An 18291-nucleotide genomic window follows, 5' to 3' on the forward strand; every position below is an offset into this window, starting at 1 on the left:
TCAGGGTCCGGACTGCTATCACGTGATGATGCTCAGCCTGATCCTCTGCACGAGGCTGGTATCGGTGGTGTACCTTCCGATGTTTCACAGTCTATCATCACAGCTTAGTACTCGTACTGCGAGCGTTGTGCAGATCAAGCCTATTCGTAACGTTTCGATTTTTCGGACCCTTGTGACCCCAGTATCTGTGCTAATCAGCTAGTGAACCAGAATACTGCGATTGCGATTCCTTACTTCTGAAGAATGCCACTCGTATACTCCCCTAGACGTACAAAGCATCAACCATCTCAGAGTCAACGGAGCCAGCTTTACCAAGTTCAATATCAAGTTTGATGAATCAACTAGTGGAGGCTATCACGAATCCTATCGCAGAGCATTGTAGGGAGCACGATGGACACTTCCGATGCCAGTTTCAAAATACCAGTCCCCCATCCGACGTCGAGGATCTATTTAACTCCTCCAAGAAGAGAAGATGATGATGTGGTGATCGCAGCTCTAAACGATCCGCGCGTCTATATGAACCTGAGCTCTCCCCCGTATCCTTATACTTCGGATGACCGGAGGTCTTGGTTCGCCCATATAGAAAAAATAGCCCAACACAACGCATTTGGCATTGGGCAATTCAAGAAGCAACCATACCTTGTCTCCGGCGCCCAAGCAGGTGGGGCTGTACCGTGGTTGGGAGAGGTTGGATGGGCAGCAACCATCAGAGAAATTGTGGCAGAGGCGGACGGTAACGAGAGGTACCTGGGCGAGATCACCGTGAGCCGCAGTGGCTTTCTGTTTGTTCTCGATGTGGCAGAGCGAGAAAAGGCTCGGCTTGAAAACGACAATCTAAGAGCTGGAGATCCCAACATCGTGTGGGAAGTAGGATGTATGTGAAGTGCAAGCTAACTCTCTGCCTAGACTTGCTATGCATGCTTCCAATAGCTAACAAACTGCAGTCTATCTCGTTCCAGAACATCACGGCCGTGGAGTGATGCCCAAAGTCCTCGAAACTGTCATAAGAGAGATCCTCCTACCTCTCTTTAACGCACAGAACATTGTCGCGACTTACTTTGAGCATAACATTGCCAGTAAAAAGGTGTTTGCAAAATGCGGGTTTGAGTATGTGACCACGATCCCAGATGCGTACACGCTGGAACCGAGCAAGACTGGAGGCCAAGAAGGTCAAACAATCGGTCTGGGTGTCATAAAGTGGGAGGACCGGGGTGCGGCTAGGGCGCGGGAGGACAGGGCAAATGGCACGCATTATTGATGAGATGCAATCAGAATCAGACTGGCTCGACAGCTTGCCATGTGACGGCGGTAATTGCAGCCTGCAGCTGGCCTGCCTGTTGGCAATGAAAGAAGAATTCGATGATGACATGCTACATGACTGTAGTCGTACAATATAGGTTACCAAGGTCTAGACTCCTGCCAGCCCATGACCCACAACGTTACCCTACTGGGATTCCCAGAGCGTTCTCCAGTGGCTGGCTGTCATCCCTTGCAAGGAGCATATACGAGTTCCTGTGTGCGTAACGGTGTCATGCTGCGTCGATTCCGAACAAGACAGGATGTGGAGTCTCTCTCAATGTATGGCTTGCATGTTATTTGCAGATCCCTGGGCATCTCGCTAGCCAAGGGCGTTCGCGTGCAATACTGTCTAGTATTCCTGACACTTTTTTATCCAGTCGAGATCACTTCTAATGTTAAATGTTGAATGCTGAGGCGGACTGTGGCTGAAAATTTTGCCCCCTTGCATGAGTGATTTCCGCAATTGTGTAAAGCGCCACCAACATGATCCAGGTCAGTGCAGAGATACATCGAACTCAAGGAGACAGCTAGTTGTCGTGAGCCAACTTGCAAAAGGAAGATTAAGTCAGAGGGTCATCTGAAGGTTTCTTCGACCAAGCCAGATAGATTTGAATATCGTCTTAACATTGGACAATAGTTTCCCAGTCTCCAAGATCAATAAATTAAGTGCGATACACAACAATGGGATAGTTCAAAGCACAGACTTAGAAGAGTGGAATCTAAGAACAGGCCAGATGTCACCGATCGAGGTCAGTAAGCATGGACCAGCGGCAATTCCTGGGGATCCGAGCGTTGACTTATTCGTGCTATCTAGCATTGTTTATGGAAGGTCAAAAGCGAAGTCTGTCATATTGCAGTTTTCCAATTAATATCGCCGGATCATGGGTTTGTTAGACCTGAAGCTGGTTTTGTTGTGATCGGGAAAAACTGATGCCCAAGAAGCTGCGCTGGACTTCTGCCCATCCGGCCAGGGGACGTTTTTGGGCTGAGGACATGAGCCATGTCAACCTCACCCTTATGATGCAGCACCGTGGTTGGCGTCGAACAGAGTTGGCGAGGAGCATGTGTACTCGTATTCCTGCGCTTCCAGACTATGTACAATAGTCCCCGCCTTATCCTGCACGGACTTCCTGGAAGGCCTGGAGAAGTTTCTTTTTTTCTTGCAAACATTGGTACTGCATGTCTGTGCACCGGATCAAGCTGTCAATGATCCGTAGTTGAGAATCACTGGCTGGTTGACCACAAACATTTCCAACAAGGAGGACGGCGCAATCCCCGGAGGACCACTACAATTCCGGTGTCCACGAGATGAGAAACCTTCGGTGATCTGCGAGACAGGGTAGATTAAACTCTTGGGCGTGCTGAGGCGATGGAAATTCGGAATGTCGAAGCATACAAAAGCACGCAAGGGACAGTTAGGCTGGCGTGCCGCACTTACAGTAGCGTAACAATGATCGCTGTGGCCGCTAGTGGCAGAAAAGGAATAGTTAGGCGAGTAGTCGTCCTAAAGTAGCCTAGCTTGCCTCTAATCCCTCGGCCAGATCCAGCGCCACGATGCACCATTTGCATCAGGCTTGTTCAGGGCCTTTTTCATTTCACCCCCCAGAAACAATCATTCCCCTTTTCCTCGTCCCAATAATCATCCTTCTCACCTCGCATGGCTGGATCTGTACGACGGCTCATCCTTCTTACGGCAACTTCCTCAAGCCCCGCCCCGCCCATGACATTGACATGGCGTTCGCACTCCCACCGCTTCGAGGGACTTTCTGCCCCTTGCCCACATGCTCGACTGACCAGCCAGTGACACGTGCTGTTATGTTCGCTAGCCCAGACGTTAGCAGCCCCCATCAGGCCGGAACATCGCTGAGATGGCGTGTCGATTGCTGGCTGGTCTCTTGAGCTCGCTTCTGTCTTGGGAGACCCCTGGGCTGGGCACTCGTGTCTGCACCTGGGTGCATCAAAATCCCTGGTGCTGTCCCCAGATGGCCTTCAGCCGCAAATCCAATACTCTTCGTGCAATAGACTTCAACCCCCTTGCACCCCATCAGCTGCTTCCAGCAGTTCCTGGACCCACCTCCCATTGTCGTGGCTGACTGGGATCGAGCAGTGGTGGTGTCCCTTGCCTCACGGACTACTGAACCAACCATCTACACCCGGGGTCACGGGCCAGACGAGTCGCTCGTGTTTTTCTCCTCCAAGCAGGAACAACATGAAGCAAGATGTGTTACATATCCAGCCTTTCCCAGCTTTGTCTACCTTTCTGTCTTCCTCCATCCTCTGACCACCATTTGCCCATTGACGACAGACAAGTCATCCTGTCACTCATTCCTACGAACAGATCCTTGACCCAAGATGTCGTCGACAAGAAATCTGATGAGTCCTCTGCGGTCTCATGACCCTTTGTCGTTCGCTTCCAAGACAGAACAAAAACCAGATGTGTCTCGAATGCCCGCTTCAAGACTCAACTTCGTTGCGTCCTGGAAACTCAACTCAGAGGCCGCTCGTGGGGAGCCGAGACTACGAAACCTGCTTGGCCATCTCTCGATCTATGAAGAGACACGGACGATAATCCGACCAGAAAAGGTTCCGGCTGAAGATGCCGATCCAAGCGAGCTTTCTGCCTACATTCAACAACACGCACCGTCCTTCCAGGATTTTCAGACCGCCATCTCTCTTCAACTAGCAGCGCTGGCCGAAATACAAGCCGTGACCTCGGTGTCCGTGAAAGAATACGGCAGTGACAGCGAGGAGGAAGGAGACGACGATGATGAGGAGGAGGACGACTACGATAGCCACCATGAGAACTTTAGCGATATCGACACGGCAGCCGAGAGCGATGACAGCTATACGGACGACGATATATCAGATCGCCAGTGGTCTCCATGTAGTAGTCCCACGTCGAGTTTGGGCGATTTGGAAGATGAGGAGGAAGACGAAGCCGGACTCTGGGCGGTCCGACCACTTGCACCAATCATCAAGGGTCTCTCCAAGATCTCATGCTAGTACAACTCCAGCTGCGATACTCGTGCTGCTTGGCTACCTCTCAGCTTCGTATCGAGACCTTGGCTACCTCGCTGCCCTCTTTTGCGGTTTTGATTCCTTGGCAAGGCGTCCTTCGAAGCTAATGCCGCAGGAGGTCAACGGTATCAGTACCGGAAAGAATGAAGGTCGGTTTTTGGACGAAAAAAAGGAATTGCATGGTGTTACGGAACGGTTTTTGCGGAGAAAATATTGTTTGATAGTGATACCCAATTTTCAATATGTACTGTCGGAAGAGAAACCTGCGACCAGGATATTTACCAATCATGAAATCCTTGTTTGGGGAGTTCTCCCTGTGTCAAAAAAACTCTCAAACCCCGAATATTCATCGCTAATGTGACATGTATAACTCCCAAAACCTTGAAACTCCCAAGGTGAAACTGGCGGATCTATATCATTCATTCCCTCAAGATCTGGGGTCGATCCACGCCATGATTTCTTCGATGCCGCAGGAACAAGAACTCTTCTGTATTTTTCTTCCCTTGGGGGAAAAAAAGGTCGAGAACGCCTTTGGTCTTTTCTTCAAACGAGCTGGAGCTGTTTATTACTTGAATAGTCTGTTGTCGGCACCCTCGGCGAACCATTTGGTGCTGTCGAGGGAGGAGCGCTTCCTTGCGAACCGGGCGTTCTGTCTTCCACCAGATCGTGCAGCCTAATTAATTCCGAAAGTCAGCCGCAATCCCGCAAAAACAACAGAGTCTTGGGCTTACGACTCGCTGCTCGAGGCAGTAACGTCGATGGGAAGCATCTCCAAGACGAGATCGAGAACACTTACGGCATACAGGACACCGGTCGCGGTGGCCAGGGTGCAGGCTCCGAAGATGCTCCGCATCATACCCCGTTCACCCTTTGTCATCCTGCCGCTGTGTGAGATTGCGGAGGATGAGTATCTGACAGGGGTGGTGAGTCTGGGACCCATGGTCACCATTCGGCGAGTGAGGACTTGAGCGGCGTTCATGATGATTGGCTGTGGTTGGTATGGGGGAGTTGTTAAAAATAGGCTGCTTGGTGATTGAAGGTGTTGTCTTGGGGGGAAGTGTCGTTGCTTTGATGAGTGGTCGTGTGCTTGTCTGATGCTTTTTGGGATCCTTGTGATGGAGTGATGGAGAACAAACAACCTACCTTGTTGGAGGGATTCTTCAAGGGCCTTTTAAACAATGCTGTAAAGGACAACAAGATTGACTGCGACCTGGTAGCCGCGGCCTACATCTTCCGTCATGGCATGATGGCCATAGAATGCCGTGGTGTTTTGCACCGTCACCAGACAGGTGAGGTATATCCAAGCAGCACCCGTATAGGTATGGAGTATCAGGTGCCGATAGAATCAGATCATGGACTCTGGGCCAGCCCTACACAGCAAAATGCCAGGTCGAGTGGCTCGACCAGATCGACACCGGCGCCCTCCGTACAGGGGAATTAGCACTATCGCCTTTTGGGACAAGGCTGCTGCCTCAGCCTTGGGTGCGTCCAATCGTCGATTCGGCGGGTTTGGCCGAGTCAGAAAGTCACGCAACCATGGTTTTTGTCAGTCCGACATTTACAACGCTGTTACGGGGATTTGTGTGGGTAAAGTCTGTCATTACCGTCACATCAAAACGGTCTCCTGCTCGAGGGGTCTGGATCTCCTGTGGCTGTGGGGCGGATATCTTTGATACATGTAACTCGATTACGCCACGTGACTTTATCGGCAAAACTCTGGACTCCAATTGGCTCTGATCGATACCACGATGGTCTGGGCAATACGTGATCCCTGCTCGGTGGTGTGACATGGACGTCTGGATTTTCTCACTCACCCTCCACCATATGCATGAAGCCCCAGCCAAATCCCGAATGGGGGGACCCTGTGTATCTTTCTCCCGTGTCTCTGTCTGTGCCGACGTTTCCTTCGATCACCTTACAACTACAGACTTTATCCCCACAACAACACCGTTCGACTTCACGTCGTGGCCTGACATTGTTTTCTCTGCTTCACACTCCGTACAATCAAGAAACAACCACTTTCCGCTCTCTAACTCTCTAGCGCCCGTTCCAGGTTGCCTTCAGCCCCGTGCAAGCGACCGTCAGCGCGATCCTGTTCGTCAGATAGGAGCCGGGAGCCGTACTAGGGACACTGGACCCCTATACAACGATACCAGCAGATTTCCATTTTTTGCAAAAACGAGCAAAAAGCGGTACCCTCAGGGCCTCGACAGCCGGGACCGTCAGCCGCCACTTGAAACGATGCCATTTCGAAATGCTTACCAAGGGCAGAATGGCTCTCATGACTTTCATAACCAGCGTCACGCCCAACACCTAGCCATCGTTGATCCCGACTCCGTCGATTACAGCGGGTGGCATGAGATGGACTTTACGACGGCACCCCTCAATCATCCCTCCATAGCCACGACCTCCGATATCCAGCAAGCTCAGGGCCCCAAGTACGCGGCCAGCATGGACACCGACATTGACTCAATGGCCTATCTACGCCCCGGCCGGCGACAGAACTCCACAGGCTCTTCTCACCATCATCAGCAGCAACAGCAGCCCGCCCTCCCCTCAGGAGACCTCTACAGCACCGGACCCTTCACCTACTCGCAGCTTCTCAACATGGACGCTGACCTGACGTCCCTGGATCAGTCGAGCCTCAGCAGCTCACGCACCGACACCGACTCCAACATGATCAACGACGGCAGCACCATGGCCAGCTCACTCTCGGGGGCTGACGCCCTCAACACCTCGCCCCCCGTCGCCACGCTCGATCCCATCTCGATCCAGCTGTCCAAGAACGACGAAAAGCTGTGCCCCCTGATAGCAGGCCAGGTCGACTCCTGCCAGCCGCAACGGTGCGGCCCAGACGCCCCGTGCATGAACTTCACCACGCTCCCGCCCATCGAGGAATGCACGTCGGTCCCGTGCATAACGCAGTCGTCGTCCCCCAACGAGACCATGATCACCAGCGAGAGCGTCGTGTCCCTGCACCAACGACCCGGCCTCGGCTCGAGGTCGACCACCGGGCGGTCGGCAGGCGTGCGGCGGTCGTCGACGTCCTCCGGCGACAACCAGGTGCAGTCGGTGCCGCTCCCCCCTCGCACCTCCAACAAGACCGCGGCGGCGCGGCGCCAGGCGGGCCGGAACAACAACAAGAAGGTGGCCGCGGTCGCCGCCACCGAGATCCGCTCCGACGACGACGACGATGACGATCAGATGAACCCCAACAAGCCGACCGCGCCGTCCAAGGCCGATGCCAAGCAGCGCGCGAAGCAAGCCCACTCGCTCGTCGAGCGCAAGTACCGCGAGAACCTGAACGCGAAGATCGCCCAGCTCCACACCACACTGCAGTCGTCCCACTACGGGCCCAAGGCCAACGAGGACGGCGACAGCGACGCCCCCAGCGCGGCCGTGCCCGCCAACAAGGTCCGCAAGAGCGACGTCCTGACCGAGGCCATGAACTACGTCAACCAGACCGAGGTCGAGATGCGGCACATGGAGAACGAGATCCAGAGGTTGGGCGAAAGAGTGAGGGTGCTGGAGAAACTGGTCCGCTGCGAAGACTGCAGTCTGCTCAAGCAGATGGTCAACCTTCAAGTCCAAGCCGTCTGATGGTGCCCGAATCGTGCAAGCACACGAGACGAATTTCTTTTTGCAGCCTTTTTGTTTCTTGATGGAAATCCATCTTTGCTCAATGCTTTGTTTACTCTGGCTCTCCCTCCAACTTTCGACACGGATCATCATCATCATCATCATCATTACTCATCATCACCATCATCGACTACATCCGGCCAAAGGCTCGTGGTACCGAGTCCAATTTCACATTTGACGGGGGGAATGGGAGGCCAAGAGCGTTTTCGGCGCTATTTTCGGGTCACAAATCCAAAAGGATTCAAGGTGTTACACAAAGGGAATCAACGTTTCTGGCGTTCTTGGACTTTTCCTTTTTTTTCGTGTCTTTCTGGTGCAAACCCCATCAGACTTTTTGTCTAAAGGGTTATTGGGTTTAGCAAATGGGGAAGGGCAGGCAACGCGTCTAGCCATGAGGAATTATTGAAAGTGTGACGGGAAATTTTTCATGTATGAAGGATTTTTTCGAGCTTTTGAGAACGTGTGTGAGGTGGTGAAACAAGAGTTCACACTCCCACGAACGAAGAAGAAAAAAGGGGCCAAGATGCGACGATATGGTATGGGAAACAATGGACACACACTCCCTCCCGATCCATCCGTATTGAGGGTACATGTAGTTGGGAGGATGATATATATATGCACGAAGAAGCAAGCACACATGAAACCGGGCGGCTCTCAAAAAAAAGAAAGAGATGCTGGCCACGGGATGCTCCAGACGAAAAGACTTTTTGAAATGCAAATTCGCGACGGTTCAAGAACTATTCACTCCGTACACACTCCTTGCTTTTTCTTGTTCTTTCTTCCACGCTACGGGTAAACCTCTTTGCCACCTCGAAACGGCACTTTGGATCGACGGTCTTTATCAATGGATCAATTTCTGTAATTAAGATATAAAATGTCCATCCCATCTCGCAGCGACCTACAACATTGTGGTGCAGTTACAAACAAATGCCCATGTCATGCTCGATCCCCTCTTTTATCATGCATCGTCCCTTTTGTTTTTGTTGCCGTCGATATCCCCGCCCACAAAAGTCAAATATGCAATGAATGTCCCCCCATCATCTATTCAATCTCAATCATGATCCCGCCGCCTCTCGTTTCGATTTCTTCCTCGACACTGCGCTTGGGCAGATCGATCCTCAAGAGGCCACCCTCCAACCTGGCCTTGAGCTCCTTCATCTCCACGTCATCGGGCAGGGTGAATGTACGTCTCCAGGGGCCGACCTTGCGCTCGGACAGGAGCACCGTGGGAATCGAGTCGGCCTTGAGTTCCGCCTCGACGGTCTCCCGTGAGGGCGTGCGCATGAGTGGGCCGCCATCCTCCTGCTTCTGTTTTTGACGCGAAAAGTTAGCCCATTGCATGCTTGGAACAGATGAACGAATGGGAGGGACAGTGGGCCGGCTATAACATACCTTGACGTGTCCTGATTCTACAGGCCATCCCTCGCCGGATGCGCCTTCCCACACTTTGCTGCCCTGGTCGCCGTCGAGCAGGCCGATATTGACGGGTCTCTTGAGTTCGCCCTGGACAAGGAGCGTATGAGGTGTGAGCCATTGGACCATGATGCTGTCCTTGTTCGTGACGCCTGGTGCCTCAATCTCGATGTGGTACGAGCGCATGGTCTCCCGGATATCCGTGGCCGGCGCAAAAACGCCTGCCGATTTTGGTGCCGATACTTGCTCCGGCTTGTGTGGACCGCGGTAGTGCGTCTTCAGTGTCATTTCATGTAGTGACACGCGGGGAAACTGGAAGTGGGTAGGATGTTCGTGAGGCTGAACAGGTTCAGTGGCCCGAGAAATGCCTTGAGCGGCGTTGCTTTCCTCAACGAGGCGAACAATGTAGTTCGCTGGAACTGCGTAGGGAAGGCCTGACATTTTGAAAAGTGTGGTTCGAATGTCTGTGTATTGAAACAAAAAGTCTAATCAAATGAGATTCACCAATCTGCGTGAAATTGCCGACTGGTCAAGGTGAAATATGTTGCTTCCTTGATATGCTAGCTCGTTGATGAGTCGTAGGATGAAGGAGGAAGGCTGCACTCTCGCTCAGACAGGGCGCGCAATATATACCTACCACGGAGGATGTCCTCAATGGCACCATAAGCGTCCAGGAGGAGATGTGCATGAAAATCACGACGCTTTGCAACGTCACTTGCAAAGGGAACCGGTGGTCTCCCGTTGAACCGTCTCGTCACGTTCACAGGTTAATAACGCGCAAATGCAGCAATATCGAAGAGCCAGACCAGACTGGGGGTCAGGGCGACTAATGTTATTGGCCGGGAACCGACTTACCCCTGGACGACAGTGCCAAAGTCAACGCGAGCTGAGTGATATTGCAAGAGTCTGGGGTGTAGCGGAGTACTGTTCAAAATGCTGCGAGTAATAGACGGCCCAAGGGATGAGGATTGATTGGTTCCGGAGCCCTCTGTTGATCAACAAGAAATGCTTGACCAAAGCGGTGATCCAGATCAGTGCATGTGCTGATGGAGCATATTATTGCACGACCCATCTCATGATGAGCATTTATTGGGCAACCTGGTACACAGCCGTCAGAGCCGAAAGACGAGAACGCTGACTTTCGAGGTATTCTCATCAACCATGGGAGTATGGAACAATGTCAGATGAAAACAAGTCAGGACAGGTCAGGATTGTAGCATCCTTGAGCAGCTTCCATTCCGTAGGCAAAGATGGTAATCAACGCAGCCGGGCAGTATTCTAGATCGGAGAAAAGTTTAACGAGGCCATGACCGCTAAAAGGGAATAGATAGACACGGCCAAGGATTGTGGACGTTTTCGAATGGATGAAAGGGTGACGAGTGTGAGAAAGTGGTGTGATGCTTTCAAAGCAGCAGAAAGTCCACGACACAAATTCAGAGTCTTCAGGCAATCACGTGCAGCGAGGCTTGGATTTCGGTGATATATTTCTCCGGAACATGGCCAAGACATCTCGCATTTAACTCGTACGAGATACACCGAGTCCAGGCCATGGGTGAGACTTTTCTTTCTTCCTTGTCCACCATCAGCGTTGAGAATGACTCGTCCATCGATCCAGTCCAGTACCCATGAAATCTCGGCAAATTCTGACCGCAACTACAGGATACACGTTTCAACAATCATGAATGTAAGACGCAGTCTGAATCGAACGGCACGATATGGTAGAGGAATCAACTCCAAGTCAATTGCTATCGCAGGCCAAGTTGATTGTTTGATTTTGTGTCCCTCCACAAGCCAATATTATATATACAGTACACTCAACCGATGTCGGGAGGCTCAAGTTTGGGACACCAATGACGGTCATCGTCATAGTACTGTGATCCCTTTGAACCCTTGGTTTGACAAGCCCCAAGCCCTGATATTCCATGTTCCGTGAACGCCGTCCCTGTCCTTGTGAGCCGCCATCCCCAATATATATCATAACCCCATCATTAATCACATTTCATCATCTGCTCAGAGCATGGGCTGTCTTGCTCTCAAATCAGCTATGAGTTCTTCGCGCATGATCTGCGCCATTTGATCAGCAGCCTGATGGTCCAGGCTTTGTCTTTGAGGCTTGATCTCTTCAGGCTCCTCCACAAGGCCGTATCTTTCGTCCAGGTTGTCACTTGGGAGAATGGTCTCACAGTGACATTTGGTATTGGACCCCGAGTTGTGCTGGGCAGACTGTTTGAGCGTCATCTGTGTGGGCGAAGTTCTGCCACCGTTGTGCTCTTGTGAAACGAGGTTCCCAGGACAGAGACCGGAATGTCGCCTGGTATGGACGCGCGGGCGAGGAACTTCTGTTGGCATGCAGATATCTGGGCAGAAGCTTTCCGATTCCTCATCGTCGCTACTGAGGTGGGAGTGGCTGCGCGTCAATACGAGATTCTGTGATGAACGCCGCATGTGACATTTTGCGCAGTAGTGCTGTGGCGGACTGTGACTTTGAGAAAGCCTCCGAAGCCGTGGGTGCAAAGCGCCGGCCATTTCAGTTTGACCTATCATTTGTCAGAAAGATCTTACTAGATATATTCGGTGTAACTTACTGGGTGACCGGACAATGTCTGGGTGAGACTCTGTGGCCTTCTCGCGTGTTGGAAGGCCACCGCCGAACATCTGAGAGAATTGGTCGTACTGAACCATATCGAATGATTGCCTTGAGGTATTGTAGGTATGTGTCTGCGTGTGTGTGATTGAGACTTGATTGGTGCGCTTTGCTGTTCTAGACTTGATGTGTCTTTGCTAGATTGGTGAATGATGGGCGGTCGAGAAGACGTGTCGTTCAAGGCCGTTTTATGGGTTTCTTGAGGATTCTGATATCGGCGGAGACAGGGGCGGCATTTGGACTAGCAAAAGCTGTTACGACATTGATGCAGTAAGTGTCCGCTCCGCTGCCAATGAAGACCCCCTGCCCAGACCAGGGTAGAATAGGAGTGCTTCTAGAGTCATCTGGTGACTAGCAGATCTGGCGGAAGATCCTATCAGGCCAGATGACTGAATCAAACCACAAAAACAGTCACAGGCGGAACATTATCGAGGGCGTTCTCGTTTTGGTTACGAGGCTGAGACTTTCAGGGTCTGACGGCGGCCGCCGATACAGGGAGCTGGAGCCACCACACGCCACCTCACATAGGGAAAACGCCCACCCAGCAGATTTTGTCACTCCACCGTGCGAGAAATTGGCTCACAACAATACAAGAAAACGAGTTTCAGTATTACTGTGGTATTCGGCCTCCGATAGGTCGGCTGTCGACTTCCACTGCCATCATCTATACGGAATACTTGGTCCTTCCCATAGCCATTACACCAGCCAAAATATGGTACAGTATGCCCGCTCCTTGAAACAACTCCTGATACATGCACGTTTCCGCTGTGCATACCCAGATAAGCCCCGGAGCACAGGCAAAGAAGACTCTCCAAGCTATACCACTTCAAGCTGTGAGAACAGTGGACAACCGAGCCGGCTGGTGTTCAAACCACCACGAGTATACCCCAGAGCTTGGTAATCGTATAAGTCAGAGCCGGTATGCGAAAATGGCTCCTTGGTATGCTCGCCAGTGCAGGTCCCACCATTCCCTCTCCGCCAAAATCTGGATTAGACACCCGTCTCTGTGACCGTCGACGTTGGCGGTGATCAAGTGTTCGGGCTACTATCATCTGATCCGCCAATAATGATGAGACACTTTACACCATGCGGCAGCATCTGTCCGTGTTTTCTTCGGCCTGGGCTTCTGTAAGCGACCGTTTGTCTTCCTCCACACGGGCACACTGCTCGAACTCTAACTGGGAAATAAGGCCCAGTTCAAGCTAAGCGAAAGCTAGTCACCGTTTCTCAACACGTACGAGTATTGACGTGGGTTTTGTCGTCTGTCTTTCGGAGTAACTCACACTCCATTGCCATGTCAAAAGTCCAAAGACCTCGATGTCGCAAAAGTGTGGCCGTTCGGGAGGTCTCGTTCTACCCGTTTTGTCTGCAGACATCAACGTCAGTATCAGGTGCTCGAACCAATCTCTGTCACTTGTGGTGGCCCTACAGCCGCCGACCAACCGATTCATCTTGTCAGTCCATAGGTGCAACTGAAGCACACTCTCTAGGTCGGGGGCAAGAAACGTCTAGCAAATCATGACTCGACGAAATGGACTTCTGGTATTACAAGTGGACATCACCAGATGTTTTCGCTCTTTCAGGATCGCGATACCCATGTCGATCCTCAAAGCTCTTCAAGATAATAATGCGCGCAAGTCGACGAAGAGGCGTACGCGAACTGGCTTTCGTCACGATACCTGGTTATCAGGAGAGCTTCCGTGCACCCCTAGCACCAGTGCAGACTTGGGCTTTCCGGTGACAGGCTAGGCATGCACCTCGAAAGGATTCTCGACTACGATGCTAGCGTTTTGAGATTCGCACTTCGGCAATTCTTGACTTTGGCCCATCACACTTGCGGCAGACGCTCCTGTCGACGGTGACGAGCCTGGGTCCCACGAGGCCAGAGGACTCTTGTAGCGTTGCACAGCGAAGACCAATGTGGCACCATGGTCGCAGGACCATTCGAAATTATTGTTCAAGGACAAACTTGGCTCTTCGGACGCCGAGTGACTGCGAGTCAGCGCCGAACACCACCCAACGTCCACACAGAAGCATGAGCCGGTGATACTCTGTCGGCATTACAGGCTATGCGAACTGTGCTCTGACGTTTGCCAAACTAAAACTTTTGTGTTCCAACATCCGGAGTATTCTGCTCGCACCTCTCGGGGTAAGGTCGCACTTTCTTGTGTGGCATGACACTGACCATGGTGAACTTGAAGAATGTGCGTGAAGTTTGGTCGCTGTCTACTGACCTTGGTTTGTCAAACCCAAACCATTATTGTTTTGCTCTCGAAAATCTTTGTACGTCAACGATACATCGTATGTGACATACACAGACATATCTTGACAGAAGCAAGGGCATGTACACCAATGACATTTCGGCGACATCAGCAATACAACCGATAGACCTATTACGAGGTTTTTAACATCACCAGATATTTCCTCCTTTGCGTTTGAAAATGTTTTAAGAGTCTCTTCTTCGAGGTGGGTTCTGTTCTGTCAAGGTGTGGTACGGTATTTGAGCCCGAAAAACATCATGAGAAAATCGTAAGTTACGAAATATGACGGGACACGAATGTCAGGGAAATTGAGTGCTTTTGGGGACACTTTTTGACCAGAAATTCCAATCAATCACTCTCATGAGGATCTCACGGATCACGAAGCAAAGGGACGGACACTCCAGGGAACATTGGAGGCAAATTTCCGAGTAGAACCATCAATTTTCACGAGGAAGATCACGAGTCATCATGAGAGTAAGAATTGTCAGAAGACATGGAGGCAGTTTTCGTGTTTTTGAGTAGAATAATTCATCTCATTCGATCAAGTCAAGTCATGCGCGAGTAAACATACGTTACCCCGGCAAGGGTCGGGATGCGAACATGTTCAGGGAAACATTGCAAGGCAGACATTTCGTTTGGGCTGTACTGTGGGATTTGAAAAAGTCACAAGAAGGTCACCAGTCATCATGGCAAGTACGGCTACGAGTGTCAGGGAACATTGAAGGCCTTTTTTGGCCCTGGTTATCTCATTCATTCGATCAAAGTCACGAGAGTATCAACGAGTCACTGCGTATACGAATACGTGAAAATATTGAAAGAGTACTTTGTTTCGATTGAAATTTTTTCAATTAGATCAAGAGCAGCAACAACTATCTGAAGCTAATTCAGGAGATGCTAGAGACAAGTTACACAGTAAGGGTTGTGTTGAATTATTATTCTGTTTTTCCCATTTTTTTCGTCGGTCCAACACTTTCGACAGTTTGTGATTGTCCAGCAAAAGAAAGTCAAACGCCCAGTCGCTCGCTAAGGGTGAAATGAATGATCATTGTGCATGTATGATACATGATTGTCGTTGGGTATTTGGTGGTCGTAGTCATAGTCGTGAGCCTGTGCAAAAAGGAACGCTGATTGTGGGGTTGTTGTAACAGTAGGTACATATGTTCGAGGGATCAGGATTGTGGAGTTTGTACCAAACCATATATTGAAATGCTCTCAATTTGAAGAAAATGGTACTTGTGGAATGGAGCGACGGAGCCCTTTCGACCTTCGGCCTCACGTCCTTTACTCGTTGTTTATTTCAATCTTCCTGGAGGTGTTGGTCTTGAGCATCTTGGGGACGGTGACGCTGAGGATGCCATTCTTCAGACTGGCCTTGACGCCGTCGTGGTCGACACGGGTAGGGAAGGCGAAGCTCCTGGCGAACTCGCCCACGCTACGTTCGGTGACCCAGTACGTGTGTTGTGGTTGATGTTTGGCGACGTCCTTGCCTCCGGTGGTGGCGACCTCTGTGCTGGAAGACCCGGCTTGTGGCTGTTGTTGCTGTTGTTGAGGTTCCTCGGCCGCGGATGGCTTGCTGCCTTCTTCACGGTAGTGCTCGGTGCGGCCCCTGATGGTGAGGGTGTTTTCGTCGGCGAACTCGATGGTCACGTCCTTTTGGTCGATACCGGGGAGTTCACCTTCCAAGGTGTACCGGTCCTTGGACTCCTTGACGTCGAATTTGGGGGTGAAGGTGCGTTGGGCCGTGTCGGACATCTTTTGGAGTTCGGAAAAGGTGTCGTCGAAGAGCTTGAAGAACGGTCCCATCTCTTGACGGTAAGGGCCGCCGAATGCAGATCCGAAGCGTGGGAATAGAGCCATGTTTCTCGTTTGTGTTGGTCTGATGATTCGAGATACTTGATTGAACCTCTGTGGTAGTCGTCGCAATGTGCTAGTCATTCAAATGCCTTTTTTTTGTTGTTTTTGTTCTGGTGATCTCGAGTTTCAGAGGGAGTGAACAGGGGACATTTATACACGCGAGGAGTCGCGGATGAACTTTCTCGAAAACTCCGGATGCGTCACGGATGGAATCACCGGAACGCGGGGCAGGGACTTGGGCTTGAAGCTTCTAGACATTTGTTGATATTTCCATCTTGGGTCTCACGAACCATGGAATTTTCGAGATGGGAGGGGGTCCGAGGCTCCAACCAACCATCGTATTTCCATGCCCACCCGGAGACATGATTTCATCAGTTGGTCTCCTGATTTTGTGTGAATACCGCTTTTTTTCAGGGATACTTCTGCCTCTGAGCATCTCCCATCAACATGCAGTGGACTACACATTGTCATTCACCCATGGTTCCGCAGAAAGCCGTTGGGATGCATTGAGCAAAGGACGCTGATGACATGTGGAGTTGATTTTGCGAGTGTGTCATTACAAGCACTGTGGCAGCGCAATGCTCTTTCTTCTTCTGGATTTAGCTAGAAACTTCGGCGGAAACGTCATTGCTCTAGGCGTTCATCCCGCCTATAACGAAGCTCGTGATAGTGGCATAACGATGCAGAAAGTTTTACGTCATTACAATATAATTCTGACTGCTCCTCGAATCTGCGAGAATGCTAAGGTATGATGTACCAATCATTGTATCATTGCTGCAACATCGTGTTCCTTGGTACGCTCGAATTAGCTGGAATCATGTAGCAATACAAGATCAATGTAAACCAACGCCGATCCTCCAAAGTATCAATTCCTCAGTCGCAATCCAAAGTCCTTTCGACTGCTTCGATGCTATGATACGTGGATGCCTTCCGGAGGGATCCCGAGTTTCCCATATTCATCCTTAAGCATCCCTTCCAGGTGTAATAGTCGTTTCTCATTGTCTTTCGAGTTCTCCAGCTCATGATTTCTTGGAAACTGGGAAGTCACCGAGGCCGGGCCATCCGTAGCCCTCGGATTCGGCTGCACTATCGATGGCTTCGTATGCTGCTTCTTCCACCTTGTGCTCCAGGGCAGGATTATGTGACACAGAATGACTCAGTCGTCGAGGCTTTGCTGCACCTTCTGCTGCCTCTGGGCTAGTTCCAAGTCCTGGCCAGCCCCAACTCCACTGTCTCTGCAGCCCTTTCTCGGAAGCAGCCCCCATGGAATTCTCGTTCAATTCCGACGACTTACGGGCTTGTACTGCTGGGCTGGCACCATTGTTGTTGTCCTCCCATATCATTTCCTGTTCGGCGCGAGCTCGGTCGGCTTTGTCTTGCTCGCGCAAGTGCTCAAGATGCTCACCGACCTTGGCTTGATATTGTCGGTGTTGCTGAGCTGACTTGCGGGGCCCAAAGAGTCGCTCTTGTTCTTGAGAGAGAGTTTCTCGGATTTGATCCATCACGCCGCCGAGTCTGGAATTGCGCCGTTCTAGATGAGAAGATTCGGTGCTCTTTCGACTCAGACTGGGCGAGGTTGGGGCGCTCTCCGGCTGTACTGAGGCGTCTGAGGACGCGCTTGAGTTTCTTCTCGTCATCTTAGTAATGCTTTTAGCTGTCGATGTTGTGTTGGTTGTAGTAGTAGCGTTTGTAGCTTGAGGTTGATCTTGATGAATTGTCTTTTTGTCGTGAGGAACTGAAGAATACTGTAAAGGGAGTAGTTCTGCCATTTTTATAGGTCACCTTGACGTTGTAGAGAAAGATCTGGGGTCGATAGGCCGACGGGATGAAGATTCGAGACCTAGAGGTTCGTGCTAGATGCTATCAATGGTACTGGTGGAATTTCGTTCAGCATGCTAGTATGCTGGGGATATAACGCATCACACCTCGGAAAGCAAGGCGGTAACATCACCTTGCAAACGATCAGACCACTTTGACAGATGGTCACCGGGCACGGCCGAAATCGCTCAGTCCAATCACCTGAACAAGTCTGGGCACTTCGATGGTGGAAAGACGGTCCAGACGCACGGGCGCAAAGGCACTTGTACTCAAACGAGAGAAGTTCATCCGCATCTTGTCAACTTCCAGTCGGCACTGGCCTGGGGAAGATCGCAAGCTAATGGA

The 18291-nt window shown here is 51.2% G+C and overlaps 9 protein-coding genes across 9 annotated transcripts; 4 read left to right on the forward strand and 5 right to left on the reverse strand.

Annotated features, from left to right (window-relative positions):
- Positions 1–98: 98 nt before the first annotated feature.
- Positions 99–1297, forward strand: PV06_10023 (uncharacterized protein). The gene is made up of 2 exons (XM_016411514.1): positions 99–874; positions 945–1297. Exons 1-2 carry the CDS (start codon positions 391–393, stop codon positions 1256–1258), a joined length of 798 nt encoding a protein of 265 aa, XP_016258268.1. The 5' UTR covers positions 99–390; the 3' UTR covers positions 1259–1297.
- A 1611-nt stretch (positions 1298–2908) lies between these two features.
- Positions 2909–4645, forward strand: PV06_10024 (uncharacterized protein). The gene has a single exon (XM_016411515.1). The coding sequence runs from the start codon at positions 3652–3654 to the stop codon at positions 4300–4302; it is 651 nt and encodes a 216-aa protein (XP_016258269.1). The 5' UTR covers positions 2909–3651; the 3' UTR covers positions 4303–4645.
- Positions 4646–4860: 215 nt separating this feature from the next.
- On the reverse strand, positions 4861–5296 carry PV06_10025 (uncharacterized protein; the record flags this gene model as incomplete). Its single annotated transcript, XM_016411516.1, has 2 exons — positions 4861–4990; positions 5049–5296. 2 exons carry the CDS (start codon positions 5294–5296, stop codon positions 4861–4863), a joined length of 378 nt encoding a protein of 125 aa, XP_016258270.1.
- A 990-nt stretch (positions 5297–6286) lies between these two features.
- PV06_10026 (uncharacterized protein) lies at positions 6287–8850 on the forward strand. Its single transcript, XM_016411517.1, has one exon. It carries the CDS (start codon positions 6559–6561, stop codon positions 7915–7917), a length of 1359 nt encoding a protein of 452 aa, XP_016258271.1. The 5' UTR covers positions 6287–6558; the 3' UTR covers positions 7918–8850.
- A 147-nt stretch (positions 8851–8997) lies between these two features.
- PV06_10027 (uncharacterized protein) lies at positions 8998–9810 on the reverse strand (the record flags this gene model as incomplete). The annotated part of the gene is made up of 2 exons (XM_016411518.1): positions 8998–9264; positions 9349–9810. 2 exons carry the CDS (start codon positions 9808–9810, stop codon positions 8998–9000), a joined length of 729 nt encoding a protein of 242 aa, XP_016258272.1.
- A 1569-nt stretch (positions 9811–11379) lies between these two features.
- On the reverse strand, positions 11380–12051 carry PV06_10028 (uncharacterized protein; the record flags this gene model as incomplete). Its single annotated transcript, XM_016411519.1, has 2 exons — positions 11380–11906; positions 11955–12051. 2 exons carry the CDS (start codon positions 12049–12051, stop codon positions 11380–11382), a joined length of 624 nt encoding a protein of 207 aa, XP_016258273.1.
- A 347-nt stretch (positions 12052–12398) lies between these two features.
- On the forward strand, positions 12399–12914 carry PV06_10029 (uncharacterized protein; the record flags this gene model as incomplete). The annotated part of the gene is made up of 1 exon (XM_016411520.1): positions 12399–12914. One exon carries the CDS (start codon positions 12399–12401, stop codon positions 12912–12914), a length of 516 nt encoding a protein of 171 aa, XP_016258274.1.
- A 2641-nt stretch (positions 12915–15555) lies between these two features.
- On the reverse strand, positions 15556–16131 carry PV06_10030 (uncharacterized protein; the record flags this gene model as incomplete). The annotated part of the gene is made up of 1 exon (XM_016411521.1): positions 15556–16131. One exon carries the CDS (start codon positions 16129–16131, stop codon positions 15556–15558), a length of 576 nt encoding a protein of 191 aa, XP_016258275.1.
- A 1016-nt stretch (positions 16132–17147) lies between these two features.
- On the reverse strand, positions 17148–17897 carry PV06_10031 (uncharacterized protein; the record flags this gene model as incomplete). The annotated part of the gene is made up of 1 exon (XM_016411522.1): positions 17148–17897. One exon carries the CDS (start codon positions 17895–17897, stop codon positions 17148–17150), a length of 750 nt encoding a protein of 249 aa, XP_016258276.1.
- Between the last annotated feature and the right edge of the window lie 394 nt (positions 17898–18291).

This window comes from Exophiala oligosperma (genome assembly GCF_000835515.1).
Source record: "Exophiala oligosperma strain CBS 72588 unplaced genomic scaffold supercont1.11, whole genome shotgun sequence".
Classification (NCBI taxonomy): domain Eukaryota; kingdom Fungi; phylum Ascomycota; class Eurotiomycetes; order Chaetothyriales; family Herpotrichiellaceae; genus Exophiala; species Exophiala oligosperma.